This window comes from Barbatula barbatula (assembly GCF_947034865.1).
Source record: "Barbatula barbatula genome assembly, chromosome: 6".
NCBI lineage: Eukaryota > Metazoa > Chordata > Actinopteri > Cypriniformes > Nemacheilidae > Barbatula > Barbatula barbatula.
In genome coordinates, this window is record NC_136765.1 from 16139952 (window position 1) to 16160379 (window position 20428).

Below are 20428 nucleotides of genomic sequence, written 5' to 3' on the forward strand. Positions count from 1 at the left end.
TTTTGACTACCATAGTAGGAAATGGTAGTCAAAAGGGCTTTCCTACATTCTTCAAAATATCTTCTTTTGTGTTCAACTAAACAAAGAAATGTATAAAGAAGTGCTACTTTATCCTATATGGTATAAAATGGTGGCCAAGAACTGTTACAACCATTCTTTCTAATATTTGTCTGTGTTCTTTAAAACAAGGAAATGTATACAGATTAGGAACAACTTGACAGAATTTTCATCTTGGGGTGAACATTTTCCAGTTATCCTAATATTAGCAAAAATATACCCAAATTAGGACATCCTATGTTCACTAAATACAAATATTCATATTTGCCTCTCCATTATCAGTAAATATGAACAAATCCTTAATGTTTTCATAGATGAAAAGCGGATGCAAATGCAACTTGTGACGCAAAACTAGATTTTATTGTTTCAGTATAATCAGAAAATAAACATGAATTTTGCCATAAATTTTAAGCTGTACAATTTACAACATGCAAAATATATGGTACAGTAGTAAATATTTCACTGCTTGTTTAAAATGTGTTGCTTTCCATATGCACAATACACTGAAGGCAATATCTGTTCGGCTTGATCACTTCTAGTGCAAAAATGACAAAATGTTTTAAGGCTTTGACTATGGTAGTAGTTAAATTAGGATATTAGGAATCAGGAGTCGCTTGAGACATCTTGAGACAAAACAATGGCAATGACATATTTTAAGACATGTCAGGGCAATTTATTTTCAGTTAAGACAGCTCAAACTTTCATTTTAGTCTGGGACTTTGCAGTATTAGTGTATTGTCCTGATGTGGTACCTGTTGGAAATGCTTTTTACAATCATCATAAATACATTCACAATAAACATACACAATTTAATCATATAAAAAATATATGTTAAAAAACTGTTTAGTCATAAGATCACTAAATCCTTAGTGATTCAACGGGTCTTGCACAGTTTCTTTCAACGGGTTTTGCACAGTTTGAGTTTAGTTTCAAACTGCAGCATGCTATAACTAGGTTTGATTAATTTCCTCTTTAGTACAGTAGTTTCAAATAGATAACCAACAAAACTAAAATGTTAATATAAATTATTTTGTCTTCCATGAGATACATAGCATTAAAACATGTTTCCGCTTACCTTTTCGAAGATAAAATGTATTAAGTTCCTCACAGAGGTTAATGCAGTTTAAACTAACATTACGATGAATAAATGACAAATATGAAACCTTTAAAACAACACCTTGACATTAACTCCAAAAAAGTGCAAATCATAATACTCATTTGTATGCAAATTCCATGTGAGAAACAACAGATTCTGGATTCACAGGAAATTGATCTTCAGTTGGATGGTAGGCGTGTTTTTGCTAATGACTCGTTGTGCTGATGTCTTAGTGTTTATGCTTTCCTGGTTCCCCTTGACAGCCGCCTCAAGCCTGGCCTTCATGTGCGGAGCGGAGGCCATCAGCGATTTGAAGACAGCCGAGTGCTGGGGTCCGATACGCATGAGGTCTCTCAAGGCGGATTCGTGCAGCGAGCGAGAGGCTGCAGGAGCTGAGGCCAAAGCATTCTCATCTAGCAGCAGAGATATGAGGAGGGGCAGAAGCACAGCCATCAGCTGAGGACCTGTGGGGAGAGATAGTGTGTCAGATGCGATCATTATTTAAATATACAACCAGAAGATGTCATTGTTCTGTCTCAAAGTGACTTACGGTGGGTTTCATTGGCGGCAAACACAAGTGCTTCCAGGGCTCGAATTCCGTCCTGCACTGCTTGTAGTTCTGCTGGGCTCTGAGGACGACTCTTTTCAGCTCCCTCCAGCTGTGACAGCAGACGGCCGCCCAGAGCCAAAATAAATGGCCTGGCAACTGCCGAAGGGCCTTGAAATAAAGACGCTAGCAACTGATAACTTCTGCTCAGCACCTGACGAATATAAGATTGTCTTCATGTAATTTCAATTGTTGCTAAGCTCTTTAAGCAGTAAGAGACAGAAATGGTAATATATGGAACAGTCCCTTCCAATTGTATTTTTTCACTTACCACAGGGTCCTTTGACTCCAGACTGGCTCTGAAGATCTGAATGCAGCGTGTCTGCAGTGGCTCTGCAGTTGTAACATCTGCACTAGCGTACAGCTCAAAGATGGTGAGGGCTGTCAACATGGTAACCTCATCTACACCAGGCTCCATTTCATCTGTTCAACACAAAAAGAATGTTCCTCAAACTATCTACCGTGCAGTTGCAAATAAAAAAGATGATAGATGAAAGTACCTTCACTCCAAAACTCCAAGAGTGTATGGAGCGCACAGCGTAGCAGATCAGTCCAAGCCCCACGACTCTTTTCAGCTCTGCTCATGGGAGAGGTGAGAACTGTGCGCAAAGCCTGCAGGACACCTGGCACCAGCTGTCCACTCTCGGCTCCGACAGAAACCTTCACCACCTCTCTTGTCACTCCAAGCAGCAGATAGAGTACCGTGGGCAGCACTGACACACTGCCTGCAGTGTACAAAATATTTCATGTTTTGGATTGGTTCAGAAGGGTTTCACAGTGAGGAACATGAATAGGTTACAAACAGGTTTGCCAGACACTACAACCAACACCTTTTGCACCCCGCCCCAAAACCCGCTCAAACAAACAGCAATGTTTAGTCTCAGTGTTTACTCTTTAACGTTTTTTCATGTGGACGTATTAAACAAGTTACTTTTAAGTATGTCATTAGAATATGGAATTCAAAGTCTTATCAACACCAGAATTTTGTCCTAAACTGAATAAAAGCAGACCATCATAAACTGTACAAGAACAACCAGAATCTCTTACCCTCTGGTGAACAGATGGAGGGCAGTTCTGATAGAATAGCCAGAGCAGATGTGACGAGACTACAGTCGGTGTTGTTGAGGGAACAGGTCTGACCCCCTCGCCCCGTGGCACTCCCGGCCAATTTGGGACTGAGCTGCGGAAGCTTCCGGACAAGAGTGCATAAACACAGCCTCAAGGCTCCAAATACGAGAGACTTGCCCGGCACCAGACCGCCAGTGTCCCGTCCCTCACCAAACTCAGGAATGGTTTCCTTCTCTGCAGCACCATCATCCACTGATGTTATAAAGCAAAGAATATAATCTATCAAAATCAATCTGGGGGGATTAAGTGATTTATTTGGGGGTCGAGATATACCCTCTGCACTGTGGCGTTTCTCTTTTACGTGCTCCTGAGCGGCGCAAATGATCTGGCGCACCAGTTCCAGCACTGCCAGCTGAATGCTGGGAGATTCCCGAGTGACTATGAGCCTGTGCAGTACGCTGAGCAGCTCCACGCTCAAAGCCTACAGAGAGAACAAAGACCGAATCAGAAATGACTAAAATAATGTGGTCAAAAACAAGACAACTAAACCTTCCTTGTCCTGTCTACTTGACTGTAAGGCTATAGCCATTACGCCTGGACACATGAATATAGATCTTAAATTTTGTAACCTACCTGATCATTGCCCACTTTCGAACGAGGCCAAGGCACCTCCAATAAGGCCTGCAGAGCCTGAAGGCATGAATTTATATTTTCCATTTGGTCTCCAGAGTGAGGCGAACACAAAAATTCCACACTGATTCCTATAAGAAATACACAAAAGGGGATGGAACAACATTTAACAGAATCGTTCAACAATCGGTACTTCTAAAACCTTGTTTCAGGAGTTGACAGAAAATAAATCTAGAAACTTCTGTAAACAGGAACTGATCCACACCCAGGATAAGGTGGAAGCGATCAGTGTTAATGTCCTCTGGAGATTTGACACTGCTCAATGAGGTGGACTGGCCCATAGAGGTTGGGGTGACCGGCCGGGAGAGGTTGGCGGGCCCCTCGTCCACCATGATGAATCCAGTGCTGTTGAGCCATAGAGCTGTAGCGTGGAGAATGGTGGCCCAGGCGCGGCTGTAATGTGGACGGGCCTGTTCTACTGTCTCTGCGGTATAAAACGATCCACCTGATAAAGAATGATGGAAAAAATATGAGGAATGGATCACATAATCATTGTCTGGTAAAATAAAAAGCTTGTAATTACAAAAGGGATTACATGTATCCTTTTAGTCATTTAGTCATGAACCTAATATGAAACACTTGGGCACCTTAATATCTGCTTTTTCCCTCGGTTTCATGTCGACTAACCTGTGGAAGGAAGTTGATGGGAGTATTGTGGGGGCAGGGTGAGCAGGGCGAGGTCCTGTAGGGCAGCCAGCCACAGGCGACTCAGGGTTGCCAGATCTGCTTGGACCAGTTTGAGCAGACCCGTTCCTGTTGGACCCGCATCCCCAGCCTCCTCGCCTTGCTGTCGTGGATGGGTGCCTAGGCTCTCCTTCTGCTCGGAGCTCTGTACCGCTGTGATGTACACCTGTGCGCATTTGGGGGTAAATGATGACAAAATGTTCACATTTAGGTGAAGTACTTTTTTAACATCAATCTCCAGGCAACAATATTTGTATCAAAGCCCATTGTGTGCAGACAAATGGAGGGGCAGCAGATGTTTGTAATGGCCTTCAGTACCTCCGCCCAGGCTTTGAGAACAGCAAGCGACTCCATGGTGAATGAGCTTTCGTTGTAGAGCTGACTTGAAACCTCCTTTCCCATCTGAACCTTGGTTAGAGAAGAGGCCAGAAGCTGATGCACCCTCCTCAGGTCACGTAGGTCACTGATGACCCCACTGGCAATCCAAGCACTGCAAACCTGAACAGAAACAAAGACATTTTGGAACATCCTCAGCAGTGGACAGCGAGACTTGTGACAGAAAGTAGGTCACGCAAACTTTCAAGGTTTTAAATGAATGAACATGGCAAGGTTCAAAAACGGATTGATTTGGGACCTTTCAGTGCTTCCAAAAGAACATGTTTGTGTTTCTCAATTAGACAAAGATGAAAGACTTGACTTGAGACCGAAACGAATATGCTGCCATTTGAATTAACAAGTGTGCAAGCCTAAACAGAGAGATTAACCAAAAGTGTTAAATATAATTATATAATCTTGATATAATTACCTGGCAGGCTTTGGCAGTGACATCTGGAGGGGCGTCCACACTGAAAGCAGGTCTGAGTGCAGCTCCAACCTTTTCCAGGAACAAACGAATTTAACAAACCATTCTCTACAGTAATTTACATTTCTATTGTACAGTTGTTTTAATGTGAAGTACAACACCATACAACAAAACAAGACTAAACTTTGTGTAACACATTCTAGTAACCTTTATGTCACACATTCCCCCACATGATACTGAATATGTTTCATGTCACTATTTGAAACCAGCGGCCCCTTACTAAGCCCACGGATAACCTAATTTAGTGTAACGGATATGTGCCGTCAGTAGAATGATGAGCAGGCTCAGGTACTTCACCGTGGGTATCTAAGAATAACAGCAGGGAGCTTTACCATACATCTCCAAACATACACTTTTAAACTTCTAACAGATCATTCATCTCAAAGGTATTTGGGAAGGGCCACGGTTGTAAACAAGTTCATCACTGCTTATCTGGAAACATTGAAACTGAATAGGCCTTGTTCATGATTCACAATCAAAATAATAAACTCATTCATACGTAAAAATAATAATGTGACTCATTTGTTGCTTTTAATTCAGAGAGTTAATGTGTTTTCAAAGGTGATTTTAAACTGAGACAAAAGCTCACATTGGCTTGATACTGTTCCAAAATGACATGCCCGGGGAACTCCGGCTCTGGCACGCTGGAGAATTTACGGATGATGACCAACAGTGTTTGTAAACCGGCCAGTCGGAGCTGATCGCTGTGGTCTGTGGCTGCCATGAAAGCCATACGTATGAGGTCTGCCAGGTGGAGAACAAGGAAATCTGCAAGACAGCAGGTGTGGGCTTTAATATTTTTACAGAGAAACTAAAATAACTGGGAAGTAACATAGAACACAAGAGACAGATAATAATTGACCGATAGTTTCAGTCACAATTTATTTGCATGGGATTGCAAAGAACAAGATGACTATTATTCACATCTCCCATTGTGTTCCCCGAAGGAAAATGTTGTAATATGAATTTAGAAGCACATGAGATGATAAAGTAGATTATAAAGATACAAATGATAAGATATTTCTTGTTTTTTGTGTGAATTATATCCACCAAAAATATCAACCCAGAAGATGGCGCTAAGACAACACTGAATAAAAGAGTTGCAACAAATGTTTTTGTGGATCATTAAACATCATTAATAAATATTATGTCACACACCATAAGATTAATGCATCTAACCTGCAGACTCATGTAAACGTTGTTCCTGAGCCAGTGCCATGTTAAAGTGAGCCGGGTTTCCGTGCTCACACTGCGCGATTATACGACACACACACTCCATTGAAAACACACGAGTGGACCAGCGTAGGTTGTTGAAGGGGCCACTGGATTCAGGCTTAGAGTGGAATGCAGAGGAGTCATCATATCGATCTCCATCCTCCTCCTGCTGCGTCTCAACAGAGGCGGCTGCAGCTGAGGCTAAAGTGTGGACAAACCACCACAAAAACAAAAGACTTGATTATAAAATGCTTTGAATAAGACCTGGATAAAAATAAGGAATTCTTATTAAACTGTGTAATCTCTGCTGATCTATTAGACAATCACACGACTTATCCTGAATCTGTGCAATTGTTCAGTGAGAGTTTTAAAATGAAACAAGCAATCGCAAACCAAAAGACTTTTTTTAATACTGTTAACATTACCTTGCACTACAAATAATTCAACAGTTATATTATTTTATCACTGCAATGTTATAGTACATAAGCGGGTGGCAATATATTCATTTCAATTATGGTTTGTAATTTTATAAAAGTACCAGTAAACCGGAAGTTGCGATCGTTTTTACTTCTGTATTCTGACGCATTTTGGAATGAAACAGAATTTCGATTGAGAAAAGAAATTGTGGGCATGGCTTGTTTTTCCACTGGGATTTGATTAGATATAAAAACAGGGAACAGACTGACAATTGAAGGAGAGGAATTAACGGATGCCCCGTCCAAGCCGTCTAACGTGTGCCATTTGAGATGGATAGTCACTAGAGGGCGGGAGTGTATTTTCGGATTATAACCGAAGATTATGAGGTCACGTGAATTTAGAGCTATTTACAATAAAAGCTGCAGTATTTTATGAAAAAAAATAGGAATTTAATTTTTTTATTTCACTAGGACTTCAAAGATTGTAAATATCCTGACAACATTCCTCTTTCATTAAAGTCATAGAACTTTTGTTGGTGGCCATACTCTTCCTAAGATGGGACATTAATATCATCACTGTTGGAGGAGTTGGGACCCACCTGCAGAAGCTGACAGCACGTCTTTGCAAAGTTTAAGCCAGTGGGCCAGGTTGCCCTCGGCAGCCGAGCTCATCGTGTGGATAAGCGTCTCCTGAATGTCTCGGCACAACTGCGGGTCGGACTCACGGTCCAGCAAACTGAACAGAGCTCCCTCCAGACCAACCTCTTTAATAGTGACATCTGCAGGACAGACAGTAATCATTTACCACACAACCTAACACACCCAATGACTTCAATTCAGAAAAATAATCAGACAAAACTCAATCCTGATGAAAAAAACGTTTTGTAATTTCTCACATTCAATCATTCAATGACAGGGGCCCAAAAGCATTTTTATACTGGGGTACACATAAAATGTACAGTTTCTGCAAATAAGTGTTGTTAGGCCCATCCAATTTTCACTTTTCTAAGGGTGCTGGTTTTTGCTATTACTTTACCAAGACAACTCAACTAGTACCATCCCAAGGTTTTCCCTCAAGCTCACACAGGTGTCCAAAAACAGTCATTTGTTTTAAATCGCCCTTTTTATTTAATGTAATTTTATATTATATAATTATATTCTATACGCTGTGGATTGCTTGAGCCTTACAACCAAAGCTGGATTGGTAATCGGGCATACTTGGCATTTTCCCAGTGGGCCGAAGCGAGAAATTAAAGTGATATTTCACCGGCAAAATAAAATTTCCCCATGTTTAATTCACCCTCAAGACATCACTTTACTCTTGAAGAATAATTCTGGTTATAATACCACGTATCCCCAAATAAACTTTTATTTGTCATTTAGCGTACTTAACATTTACTTTATGTTCTTATACGTTTCTTTTGTTTAGTTGATAAAGTTAGCGGTTAATTTTATATATTTAGCTGACACTTCCAAGTCTTTCTAAAACCATGTATCTCCATATTTGATCATTTGGTCAACCTTTATGTTTGTCACTGGGTTTTGTGAATATCTAATAGTATTTAATCATTAAAAAAGCTCGGTGTTTTTTCCATTTCCTAAAAATACAGCGTGTTTGGACATCCAAGGTTTCAGAAGGACACCAATGTTTTTTTATAAACAAGTAAAGATCAAAAGGAATCTGTCATAAAAATCATCATTAGATCATTACGCAAGCTAGAGCAGTATTTGTCTTCCTTTTGAATATGAAATCTGTGGTTTGATGCCATATGACAAATGTCATTGTGTTCAATGTTTTTTTTCAAAGCGTTCTTGTTATACTGGTTTAAAATAAATGCCAATTAGTTATAGACGCGTAAACACTTCAACACCTTGAAGTGAACAGACATGAATAATCATCAAAAAAACACTTTCACTTTCATCCTCAGTTCAACACGAATTCTTACATCCTTCCAAAGTTTTCATGCTGCTAAACCCACCTCAAAATGTAGAGAATAATAAAACTTAACAGCAGGGAAGTGTCGAAATGGTGTAGTGGGCGAGGATGACTCACCCAGCTGCGTGTTGTCTCTGCGAGGAAGTTCTTTAACCAGTGCTACAGCATGCTCAGATACCTCCACAGCCTCCCTTTGAGCCAGCTGCCTCAGGCAGGCCACCACCGCCCGCCGCAGGGACAGGTACGAGCTGCACAGGTTTATCTGCACGTGCACAAATGAGACGAACAACACAGAGTTTAACATCTGTACGGGTCATACTAATGAGAAGTGCATCCGCCGGGCAACATTAATAGTCTTGATTAGAAGTGATTGTGTGCTGTTAGTTTTATTAACTTGAAGTGGATTGGTTGTAAGTCACAAATGAAACGTGTGTTCTCACAGACTAATCGGCTGAGATTAGAAATTACTCCATCACATTTTGCACGAGGGAGTCTAGATAAAAGTGCAGACAAGACATATAGGCTATATTCACACAGTGCTGAGAATTTATAAAAAACTCAAATGTTTAATTAGGGACCAAGATGAATTTTACTTTGGGGTAAACTGTCCCTTTAAGCACTCCAAATAAGACTGAAAAAAGACTTCTGTGTGGACATCCAGAGCAGACAGTGACAAGCACAATAAAATTACTCCTATTATGTCAAAGTGCCCTACACAAACCCTATCCCAGGTTACAGGTCGGTGGGAGAAGAGAAAGTGAGAGCAGGGCTTCTGTCAAGGTTTGCTTTGAGCTTTAAATGATGTGACAGGTGAACTGTTTGGGGAAAACAAAACCATAAATCAAAGCTGCTAAAAATAGAGCGTGTAAAACGAAGCAGGTTTTTTCTCAATTATCGTCCCAGTCGGGCGGTGACAGGGACAAAGAGCGAGAGAAAGGGAGTGAGCGAGAGAGAGAGAGAGAGAGAAATAAGACATGCTGTAGAGGTGAATGTCAGGTGCACTGTGTGGGTGGTCAATGTTAGAAGCCTTTACAGAAAAGACCAATCCGGTCAAATCTAATCCTTGGCATTAAACCTGCAGTTAGAGGCAGTGGCAGTGTCTTAAAACCATTCTTAAAACCCCAGACATCCTGTTTGAGTTAGTTTCACACTGGATAATGACAAAACACATTAAGAAACAGAGGAACACGAGGAGCAAACAGAAGAAAGGGTTTACAGTGGCCTGACAACACAGAGGCAGAGAAAACCTACCAACACTGAATGATCCAATAAGATCTCCTGTACGAGAGAAAACACACAGTCACTCCACAACGTCATTACAAAGCCAATAGAGAGTTAAAACAAGCCTGTTTCTTCTAAGCATCGGCCTGCTACAGCACATCTGATGGACAAGGCGCAGGCGATTTTCTCAATATTTAGATTTTTGCTCCCTCAGATTCCAGATTTTCAAATAGTTGTATTCGCCCAAATATTGTCCTATCCCAACAAACCATACATCAATGGAAAGCATTTTAATTTAGCTTTCAGATGATATATAAATATCAATTTCGAAAAATGAACCCTTATGATTGGTTTTGTGGTGCAGTGTCACATGGGGTTTTATAATAATGAAGGTCCCTGATCTCATTGTGTGATCTATTTTAAAGACAAAAAGGTATTGACAATATTTCATCAAAACTAAAATTTCTTCTGCGGAAACTTTGATAATAACCAAGAAAATGTATATTAACCAATTATACCACAGCCCAACACTATCTCAGTGGAGTTCCACCCCATTACTTTTCAATGAATATGCTGTTATATGTAATAGTCATGTTTTCTTAAGCGGCATTAATACAATTTTATTAATGTAAGTATGTTATGCAGTATGAGATCACGTACACAGAGGCTGGGCACGAGGTTAGCCAGGTTGACGAAGCGTGGAGCAAACATGTGCAGTTGCTGGAGGCAGGTGATGGCCTGGGCTTGAACCAGACAGTCTGGACTGTCCTGCATCACAGCACAACCCACCAAGCATGAGGTCCTCACTACGGATACACCTGCACCATCACCTTGGGACAAACATTAACATAATATAATTAGTAAGAAATGAGCTGAGGTTCTCTCTTACAAGGTCAAGGTGTGTTTAGGTAACTGCAATACCTTGCAGATCAGGCCCCATTGAGGTGATGAGTGCATTAAGGCAGCGCCCCAGGCTTTGCTGCACCTCCACATGTGTTTGTGGACTTGAGAGGAGTAATCTTAGCACAAGAGTAAAGCTGGCCTCCAGATGACTGTGATACAGAGGTCCTGCTAGATCCACCACAATGGATAGAGCGTGGAGAGCCCACATCTGCAATTTGGGAATGCAATTCACATTTCTGTTAATCCACTACACTAGATCTACTAGTCCCATTCTGATTAGATTTTCTATACTGTCGAAATGCATATGTACCTGGACTTCAGGTGAGGTGCTGTCTTGGGACAGGGTGAAAAGGACCCCAACACAGCCACTCAGATACTGGGATGAATTAATGCCGCCCAGGTAACGGTAGACAGCGGAGAGTGCTAAAGCGTGACCTGTGCGTGTGATGGCGTCCCTTGCCGTCTTCAGTCTAAAATGCATTACATCCATGTCAGGTTAAATTGCTTGTAAAGAAGCTCTTGTTCTAATGGCAGTTACTCACTTGTCAAAACTCATGAACGTGAGGGAAACAGTGAAGCTGGGGTCATTAAGAACCTGCACCAGTCTAGCTAACCCCTCTGCAGCCATGCATCGCAACAGAGGGTTTGAGTCCTCTAGTGCCCCCACCAGGAGAGACAGGGCGGGTCTTTGTACCTCTTCTGGACCCAGTTCCATCCGACTTAAAGCTAAACACTAGAACAGAGAGAAACAAACCGAGATAAACTGCTTGATACAGTGTGACAGCAATGGTTTTAAAATGATGTCTAAGGGGCGGTTTCCCAGACAGGGCTTAAACCTAGTCCCAGACTAACTTAAATGTTAGATGTCTTGATCGACAACAACTTACACTGACATTTAAAATAAATCAGTGAAATTGTTTTTGTCTTAAAACGCACCATTACATTTTTGTAAAATATGTTTTTAAAATGACATAAATATCTTAATTTAACTAAGGCCTTGTCCTGGTTTAAGCTAATCCATGTTCGGGAAACCGTCCCTACGTGTCTAAATATCCACTTACCTTCAATGTGCAGCAGAAAGCAGCAGTTACATGGATCTGAACTGTCTGCTGTCTGACTCCTTTAAGATGTCTCACAAACTCACAGAACTGCTCCATAATCTGAGCCCTAATACAAGAAATCTAGTAAATATGCATATACACACATACAGTATATAAAAAATTCCCTTAAAATGAACTAGGCTTCCAGAAAACTGTTAAAATGCAGAAAATGTCTATCACTATTTACCAAAATAATAATAATACAACAATAAAAAAGGCAAGCTGTGGTGCATCACAGGATAAAAGATGCATTGCAGGAGGACAGGTGGCCTCATATGATCAGTATAATTTCCTCTTCACTGTTGTGTTTAATAATGTATGAGACAAGTCCTGATCTGCCCAATTATGCAAATGCATTCAGAAAAATGTGGCCGTGCTGTGTAAGAAGGTGCTTCAAAAAGCCTTTGGTCCTCACTACGGGCAGTTCCAGTAAGAACTACAAGCAGCTGTCTCAATTCCTGTCAACAAACCAAATCCCTTTAATCTGTAATGTTTGTAAACATCAGTAAAAGAGCATAAACACATCCACAATCCAATGAGTGCAACAAACACAATATATACAAAGTGTGATGTATTATGCATGCATTGATTAAGATAAAGGCAGACACTTTAGCATAGCAGACAACAAGCAGCATATAACCAAAATGTACAGTTTAACTATGCATCTGTTTAACAGTTTATCAGCGTTACACGTTACTTTGCATGTGGATCGCAACGCATCATAAGAATAAACATCCCATATTAATTAATGCATGCGCAAGTCCTAATCTCAGTGTATTCATCCAACTCAGCTGAACTAAATCCACAAACACAAACTTAATTACATTGCAACATTAGCCCTGTATGCTAATAAAGTCATGTCACTCATAAAGCCAGTCGCTGAACAGATGTTGGATATATGTAATGGATATATACCTCTGCTGGACGCCCAGGTGGGGGAAAATCACCCCAAACAGCTGAACAGCTGCAACAGTAAGAGCCGAGGCTGTAGGGAGCGGGGTAGGGACATCTTTACCCTTCTGAAAGATGGTGAAAGGGTCATACTCTAACGTCCCACCTCCTTGAAGCTTTAGACAAAAAACAGAGAATCAGTATAAAATTATGATAATGAAGGATGTTTAACAAGTTATCAAGACCACTTCCTCTAAGCACATCTAAAACAGTACGATCACATTCAGACTTAAAATGTCGACTAGCTAATAATATGATATTAATAAAAGGTTTGGTTGAGGTTTTATGAAGATGGCTGTGATGCTGACCTGCTCCTCTATGAAATGCTGGTCCATATCCTGCATTCCCAGGTCCAACAGTGCCAGGTCTTGGCAATAGCACAATGGGGGCAGCAGGTTTAACGCAGAACATGCTGTGTTTTCTGGCCCGGCCAGATCGCTCAGCAGCTGCTTTAACACAGAGCCAAAGCACTCTGTGGAAACACAACCAAACAAAAATGAACAAATAAATACAGCTCTTTTGGACTTTGGACACATTAGGATTCATTCAACATCACTTATGAAATAATTTTACTTGAACACTGGGGTAATGAGCACTCATAACTCAAGCATACTGTATAGTAAGCAGGTTTGAAAAAGCCATATCTGATAAACAGGTCGATCAGACGTTTTGTATGACAGCTATTTAAAAACTGGCTGAATAGATAAAAATAAAACATCCCCCAGCAGCCTTTTTATCCAGGCCGAACAACCAAGCATTAACTTGCCTTCATATGTTTTAGGTTGTAGCAATGTGAGGATCTCATAGACTCTTAATCTGAACACATTGGCAGCACTTTTGATCTGGTTTCCGTATGATTTCACGAGAGACGGGAGCCTAAAAAGAGCAGAAAAATGATTCACCTAGTGCCCTTTCACTTTAATAGCGTAAAAAGCAGCATTAACATTCAAATTGTTTCACAGAAGAAAATCATATGGGATTCATAATTCAAACTTTAACACAACGGTTAAGGTGCTTTGTTTGTTAGAAGCAACAAATACCAACTCACTGATTAAGCAGAGCCACTGCACACGACATGAGTGGAAGCAGTCGACTGATGATATCATCAGTAAGAAGATCTTTGCAGTGCACCACAAAACTCTTCATTGCTAGAGAGATGACACACATAATGCAATAAGGTGAATGAACTATGAAGAACAAATATCCTGTGGTATTAAAGGAGCAGCAGCTTAGCAGGTGGGCTGATATCCCCAAGAACTTACACATTTTCACTGAAAGAAATGACAGAACTTTGAAGTCTGTGAGATTCAGGAGACATAAATAAACTCTCACCACACAGGGCTCCTGCTCGTCCCTCCAGGGTCACCTGCCAGGTGAAGATGTCTCCACGCCGCAGCTCGCTCTCCACGTCCCTCACTGATAGCGGGAAGAAACATTTCCATAGCAACAGCATCCGGGGTAGGTGATGCTCCACTACAGTGGGCCCTTCAGGAAAAGATCAGAAGAAAATTAAATCACTAACCATTGTGATACATTTTTTGTTGAAGGATTAGATCATACCAAGCGTGGACAGGGCACTAAGCAGGAGCCAGCCTGCCTGAGTTCGCTGGACGGAGATTCTGCTATTCTGGGCTGCCGAGCGCAGGAGATCTTCAGCTAGGGTCATCACCACCTGCATCCAGTCCATCAGAATCATTGATCATTAAGACAAGTGAATACTGCAATGAATCATAATCCAACAACATTGCTAACATCTAGCAAAAAAAGACAAACAACCAGTGTGCACAAAAGGAGCAGTGTGACATAAACGGACACAGACTGCATTCTCACCTTGCTCTTAGAGTGTGGTATTCCAAGCGGACAGAGCTGCGAGGCTCCAAGTAGAGCTGCTATGGCAGCACTGTACCCGGCCACGGCCTCAGGGCATGACTTCATGGCATTTAGCCTCTCTGCACAGCGGTCTAGCAACACTGCCACCTGAGCAGGCATAGCCACGGCAACACACCGCAGGCACCAGGCGGCAGCCAGACGGGCAGACGCGTTGGGGTGTAAAAGAACAGAGATGACCGTGTCTATCATTCCTGTCAGAAAGAAAAATAGGTTTTGAATTTTACATAAAAATCTGGGTGTTACAGATAAACAATCTGAGAAGATTTATGCACATTCTGGAACGGATTGGTATGTTAAATCTGGAGCTGCAGGCGGTTTATCCTGATCATACTGTGACTTATCCATTAAGGAGACTATACTGTGCACTTCACTTATCATTTATGGGTTTCGTTTAAACATTAATTCTTATGTCTGGTACAGAGATACAGCATTTTCAAATTCAGGAACTCTTTGAAACATCTTTCTTTCAGACATTCACAGTGTGATCCTCAGCAGGGTGACTTGAATCGCTTTCATACCAAAATCAAAACCCTTGGCAAAACGAATGGAGGTACAGCATGAGGCGTTTGATAGAGCAGAATGTTGCCCCAGTTTCCTACGAGATTTGTGTATGCAGCAGAGAGAAATAAATCCTAACATAAGCCATATTTTTCGTTTTTTAATAACAAATTTTATTTATTACAACAAAACTCTAAGCCTACCAAATAAGGTTTGTACCACAGATGCCCTAAACTAACAAGATCGTTGATGACCAAAATCATGTTTAATATTTATGTATTGGTAAATCCACCGGTATGTGAAAGCTCTTTAGTCACAGAAGAATTTCTCATGCTAAAATATAATTTTGTTGTTATCCACGAAGCACTTTTTTATTCAGATGCCCAATTATAGTTATTTACTTGCAGTCCGTAATAGACAAATACGTTTAAATGGTTGAATGTTATGCTTTATTAATTTCTGATTATGACTTTTGAGAGAATTTTCAGGCTCAAATTTGTCAGTCAGCAAGAACATTGTAATAGATCTATATACTTTTTTTTTTACGTACAATCAATTCTCTTTCATCACACATAATTCTCAACCAAACAAGTCAGTTAAAACACCAACATTTCACATATGGACTACTTTGGAAAACGTAAACAATGGCCAACATGGGTCCAACTTAACACTGCACAAACATTTTAACAGAATACAACAGAACATCGGACTAAAATGTTAAATATTATATTACTTCTATTATATGTAAAATTTAAAAAATTAAATAGGAAAATTAAACCATCTTTTGAACCATATTGTGTGCTGCAGACATTCAGAAATTGCACAGATCTGCCCCTGCATAGTGGTGAAAAACACACTGTGTTGTCCATGCCAGCAAAACAAACTTAAGTTAAAATAATAATTGATTATGGATGCAATACACATCTACTTTACACTTAAGTACTCTAAACATTCTCACATTTTTTACATTCAATGGTTTTGATAGGGTGTCCAGTAAATAAGAAACACAGACAAACCTATACTGGTGTCCTGCAGCAGTGGAGCGGCAGTTGAGCTCAGGTCCTGCAGCAGACTGCCCAGTTCCAGCAGGGCACAAACCAGCACATGCTGACTAGCTGCTACATCCGCAGGGCTCACGCGTGTCTCAGTGTTGCCCTCGTGCAGAGCTGCATCTGATAGACATATCAAAGATTATATATATATATATATATATATATATATATATAGAACACCATATTATAACACTACAACACCATTACCATATGTCAATCAATATCACTGTATGACCTAAATATTCATCCTGCAGTCTCTTACCCACAATCCTCATTTGTTTGCTGATGGTCTGGCAGATCTCCTTGGTGGCTGCAATCTGGGCCTTCTCCCCCAATAAAGTGCCGAGGGTGGCCCGCAGTATGAAAGAGACGCAGCGGCGGCTGGAGACAGCATCAGCCAGGCACTGAGTTGCGCGAGTGTGTGACGCCCACTCCATGAGAAGTGCGAGAAAAGAGGAGAAGTGCATCTCCAGCCACGTGCCACCCAAAATGGACACAAACACAACACACGTCTGCTTGGCAGAGATGAAAAGAGGTACTGATGTTAACCCAGTGTACCAAAACAAATATTAATTTATATTACCAGTAGTATGTATGGATGTATGTTTTAAATTGGTTTTGTTTTTTGTAAATTGTTTAAGCAAGTTTGAGCAAATTAGATTCAGAAAGGGAAAATCCTGATCGAGGTCAATATTTTAGGACTTAATTTCATGAAGGATTTTAAAAACTATTTTTTGCTCAAATTCTATAACCTCGGTTTACTCATTTTTACCCAAAACATAAATCCACACATGCTGTAAATCAAAACATAAACAGCATAATCCAAAGGAAACGACCTGTGTGATGCCAACGCGCACGTCCCTGCTGACAGAGCTGGTGCCTTTCAGCATGTCTCCGCTGGCCCGCAGGAAGCCGGCTCCTCCCCGCAGGAAACCAGTACTCAGCAGCTCCATCACCTCCTCCAGGGAATTACGCTTGGAGCCTGGCCTCGGAGCTGAGATGAGATGCCAAGGAGTGGGAGACAAACGACAGAGTAGTTGGAAAAGTGTGGGAGAGCAATGATGAGTGAAACAATTGGGAACAAATTCATAATGTGGGGAATATGGACAAGAAACAGGAAGTTGAGATCAGGTCAGGATTCGATATCAGAGAATGAAATCCTCTTACCTATGGCCTGTCTGGGCTCCAGTGCCCAGGCCAGCAAAGTTCCAAGAAGTTTTGAGACAGCAACTCTGACATCGTAGTTCGAGCCCTCGAAGGCTCGGAAACAAAGAGTGGCCACGTTCTCCAATTCTGTGGACCAAAGGAAGACAGCCTCTCTCTGGAGCTCATGAAGACACTATGAAAGATGCACACATGCCTTATGATCTTTCAAACAATTATTTCTTGAGAATATATATTATATACCTATGTAAAAAATACATTTTCTATTTGATGACAAAGTCATAGAAACTAGAGATTTAGGTGAGGCATGTGTTGGGTACCTTTGCAGCAGCGCATCGCACTGCCATCGAGCGATCAGTGAGGCAGGTGCGGGCGGCTTTATAGATGTCTCTATGACAGGACAGGGCACTTATGCCTAAACCCTTCAGGATCTTCTCAATACACAACATGATCTCACAACGGCCCTGAGACTGGACATATAAACAAATACAGAGTGAACAGAATACATTATACTTGGGAACACCAAGTATCTTGTAATATTGTGGGTCGATTTTTTATTTTCTAAAGGAGATTTGCTCTTACTATATTTGAGAATTCTGAGTAAGTGCCCAGGCTTCACTATTTGAGTGTTTTGCATGCCATTAAAAAATTATGAAATATAAACTCTGTGACTGCAAAGTGTTTTGGTTAACGCTGTCTGTGATGTTTAATATACACACATTTCCAATAAAATATTCCACAGCATCATTGTTTGTAGTTACGACCGTGAAGTCGTGTGGTGTTTTATAGTCACACTCACCTCTGCGCTCTTCACAGCTTTCAGAAGGTTTGCCACCGTCTCTTTAAATGAGTTGATGAGCAGTCGCCCCAGTTGCTCATATAACACACCCAAACAGGCCACGGCTGCCCTGTAGGGAGCAATAAATAAACTCAGTGGCAGAATATCTAGCTGTAGTAGAACCTCATCTGCAGTGCAATCGATGGGTGGGCGTATGATGAGCGTGTAGGGTGTAGATTTATGACACACTCCACTCACAGTCGGGTAGGCAAGAAGCTAGGCGAGTCATCTTTGCTGCGAACGATGTCATTGCAGCGGTCCACGGTGAGGCTGGACATGAGAGAGTCACCCACTCGGTACACCAGCGCCAGACAATCTGCCAGCAGCCAACGTGTCGGAGGGCCCGGAGAACTTGTAAGTACAGTTGTCAGCTGCTCCACCAGGCGCTTCTGTTTCTGTTTCACGTCAGCCTGCAACACAATCGGCACAAAAATATTGTTTAGATGATATTCAGGCGTCCTCTTTAGTAGGAGGTTTCTTGGAGTCTCACCAGAATGAAACGGACATAGATATATAAACAGTCTAATCCAGATAGAGAAACAGACGGTGGAAAAGGAGGGAAATAATCAAGAGTCTGTTTGGAGTGACTGTTTGTGTGTGTGAGAGAGAGAGAGAGACTGAACCAACATTTCTTCTCAAACAGAGAGCTTATTGTCAGAGTGCTTAGAACTCACCCTGTCTGTGACGGGCAGCAGTTTCTTAAGGAAACGCAGCCACTCGAAGACGAATTCAGCCCTCTGGGGGTCCCTAAGCTGACTGCAGGCCTCCTCGTTCAAGAGTAAACTATGTGCCCGCTCCATCTTCCTGTCCACTCAGCTTCTCACCAAACCACCGGTCAACAGGGCTTATCTCTCATCGAAGACACCCTTCGGACACCATTTCGCCCGAAACGCACCAGAAGTTAAGCAACTGGAAAAGAAAAACTGTTTTATTACAGATACACCAAAGATGTGTGCAAGGTTATGTTGTAATAAGGAACTGACGCAAGTAATACGAGTGTAAATATCTAAAGCTGCACTTACAGATAAGGACGTTACATGACGTCACATAACACTCAGTTTGAAATGTACAAATCCATGTGGAGAGGTTTGTAAAGTTTGAAAAAGTTTAAATTACATGGCACAACCTCTCTTACAATTCTTGTAAACTTATATGCTGCCTTTATGAATAATGCAATGTTTTGCACTTGAACAGTCTGCAGAGGAACCAGAAGACCAAAGATCTTAAAAGGATCCCAGAAGTCTTGTATGTTTCCCGGTACGGAGGGATGCAAGAACCTATCTATACACTAAATACTATTTCAGATTTGTTGGGTGGTCCACAGTGATGGGGGGGCATACTTAACTTTTTCTTACTTTGAATTTTTAGGTTTGTTTAAAAGAAAAGCTAAACGTATGCAATCCAGTATGAAAACATCGTGTAAAGTGGCGGATTATTTACCGTTTGGAAATTTGCAATAGCCGCGAATGAAACCTTTATAACAGTCGCAAACGTTTTCGTCTGTATCAACGATTACTATCGATCTGTAGCTTTTTAATGAAATGTAAAGGTCTTACAAAACACGATTACTTTTCACCAAGGTTTATGGATGTTTTTCATATACAGTTACAGTGAAAAGGAGACGACTAGGCTAATTTAAATGACCTGGCTATTGCGACAGTCAACTTCAGAAAACAGCCTGAATTTAAAATCACAATTAATTTTAAAGTCATACCCTATACAGTATATATATATATATATATATATATATATACACAATTGACAGTAAATAGTAACAGTACATAAAGTAATGTGTTGTGTCGAGATAATATAACACTAATGCTAGCTTGTATCCAATGCTAACCAGTTTACTGATATGCTAGCAGTATTCACCTACAAAAGCAACGATTTGCCGTCTTTATAATGTATACATACAATGAGAAAAGTGTTACCTGCTAAATACATCAGCTGTATTGTCGGGAGAGCCCTAATCGGAAAACGATATCCTTTTTCGAGTCTACTTTTTGTGTGTACTTTCTCAATGACATCTGCTCCCATGAAAGTGCGAGTCAAACTGTGAAGCGTAGGCAACACCGTACGTTAAAGAGACAGTAGCTGAAAAATCGCTAGATGGAGACATACAGCACTGTGTCATTATCATAGACAAAAGTATACAGCTCGAAATACAAGTTTAGTTGCCT

General features: G+C 41.0%; 1 protein-coding gene across 4 annotated transcripts; it reads right to left on the reverse strand.

Moving 5' to 3' along the window:
- Nucleotides 1-391: 391 nt before the first annotated feature.
- On the reverse strand, nucleotides 392-20305 carry heatr5a (HEAT repeat containing 5a). 4 transcript variants are annotated; one of them, XM_079457884.1, is made up of 37 exons: nucleotides 20180-20305; nucleotides 18923-19157; nucleotides 18447-18658; nucleotides 18210-18318; nucleotides 17731-17880; nucleotides 17414-17585; nucleotides 17083-17240; nucleotides 16509-16758; nucleotides 16211-16366; nucleotides 14637-14887; nucleotides 14367-14478; nucleotides 14139-14291; nucleotides 13855-13954; nucleotides 13573-13682; nucleotides 13115-13278; nucleotides 12771-12922; nucleotides 11817-11922; nucleotides 11298-11488; nucleotides 11066-11225; nucleotides 10774-10963; nucleotides 10513-10682; nucleotides 9883-9909; nucleotides 8749-8893; nucleotides 7295-7474; nucleotides 6244-6480; nucleotides 5654-5832; nucleotides 5008-5076; nucleotides 4521-4700; nucleotides 4146-4368; nucleotides 3724-3963; nucleotides 3462-3589; nucleotides 3162-3309; nucleotides 2808-3080; nucleotides 2261-2485; nucleotides 2032-2183; nucleotides 1704-1914; nucleotides 392-1617 (listed from the first exon to the last, which is right to left on the reverse strand). In XM_079457884.1, exons 2-37 carry the CDS (start codon nucleotides 19046-19048, stop codon nucleotides 1316-1318), a joined length of 6111 nt encoding a protein of 2036 aa, XP_079314010.1. In that variant the 5' UTR covers nucleotides 19049-19157; nucleotides 20180-20305; the 3' UTR covers nucleotides 392-1315. The 4 variants fall into 4 exon arrangements, with proteins under 4 accessions (XP_079314010.1, XP_079314009.1, XP_079314008.1 ...); XM_079457883.1 differs by having other exon boundaries at nucleotides 2808-3309; nucleotides 16211-16360; XM_079457882.1 differs by having other exon boundaries at nucleotides 2808-3309.
- Between the last annotated feature and the right edge of the window lie 123 nt (nucleotides 20306-20428).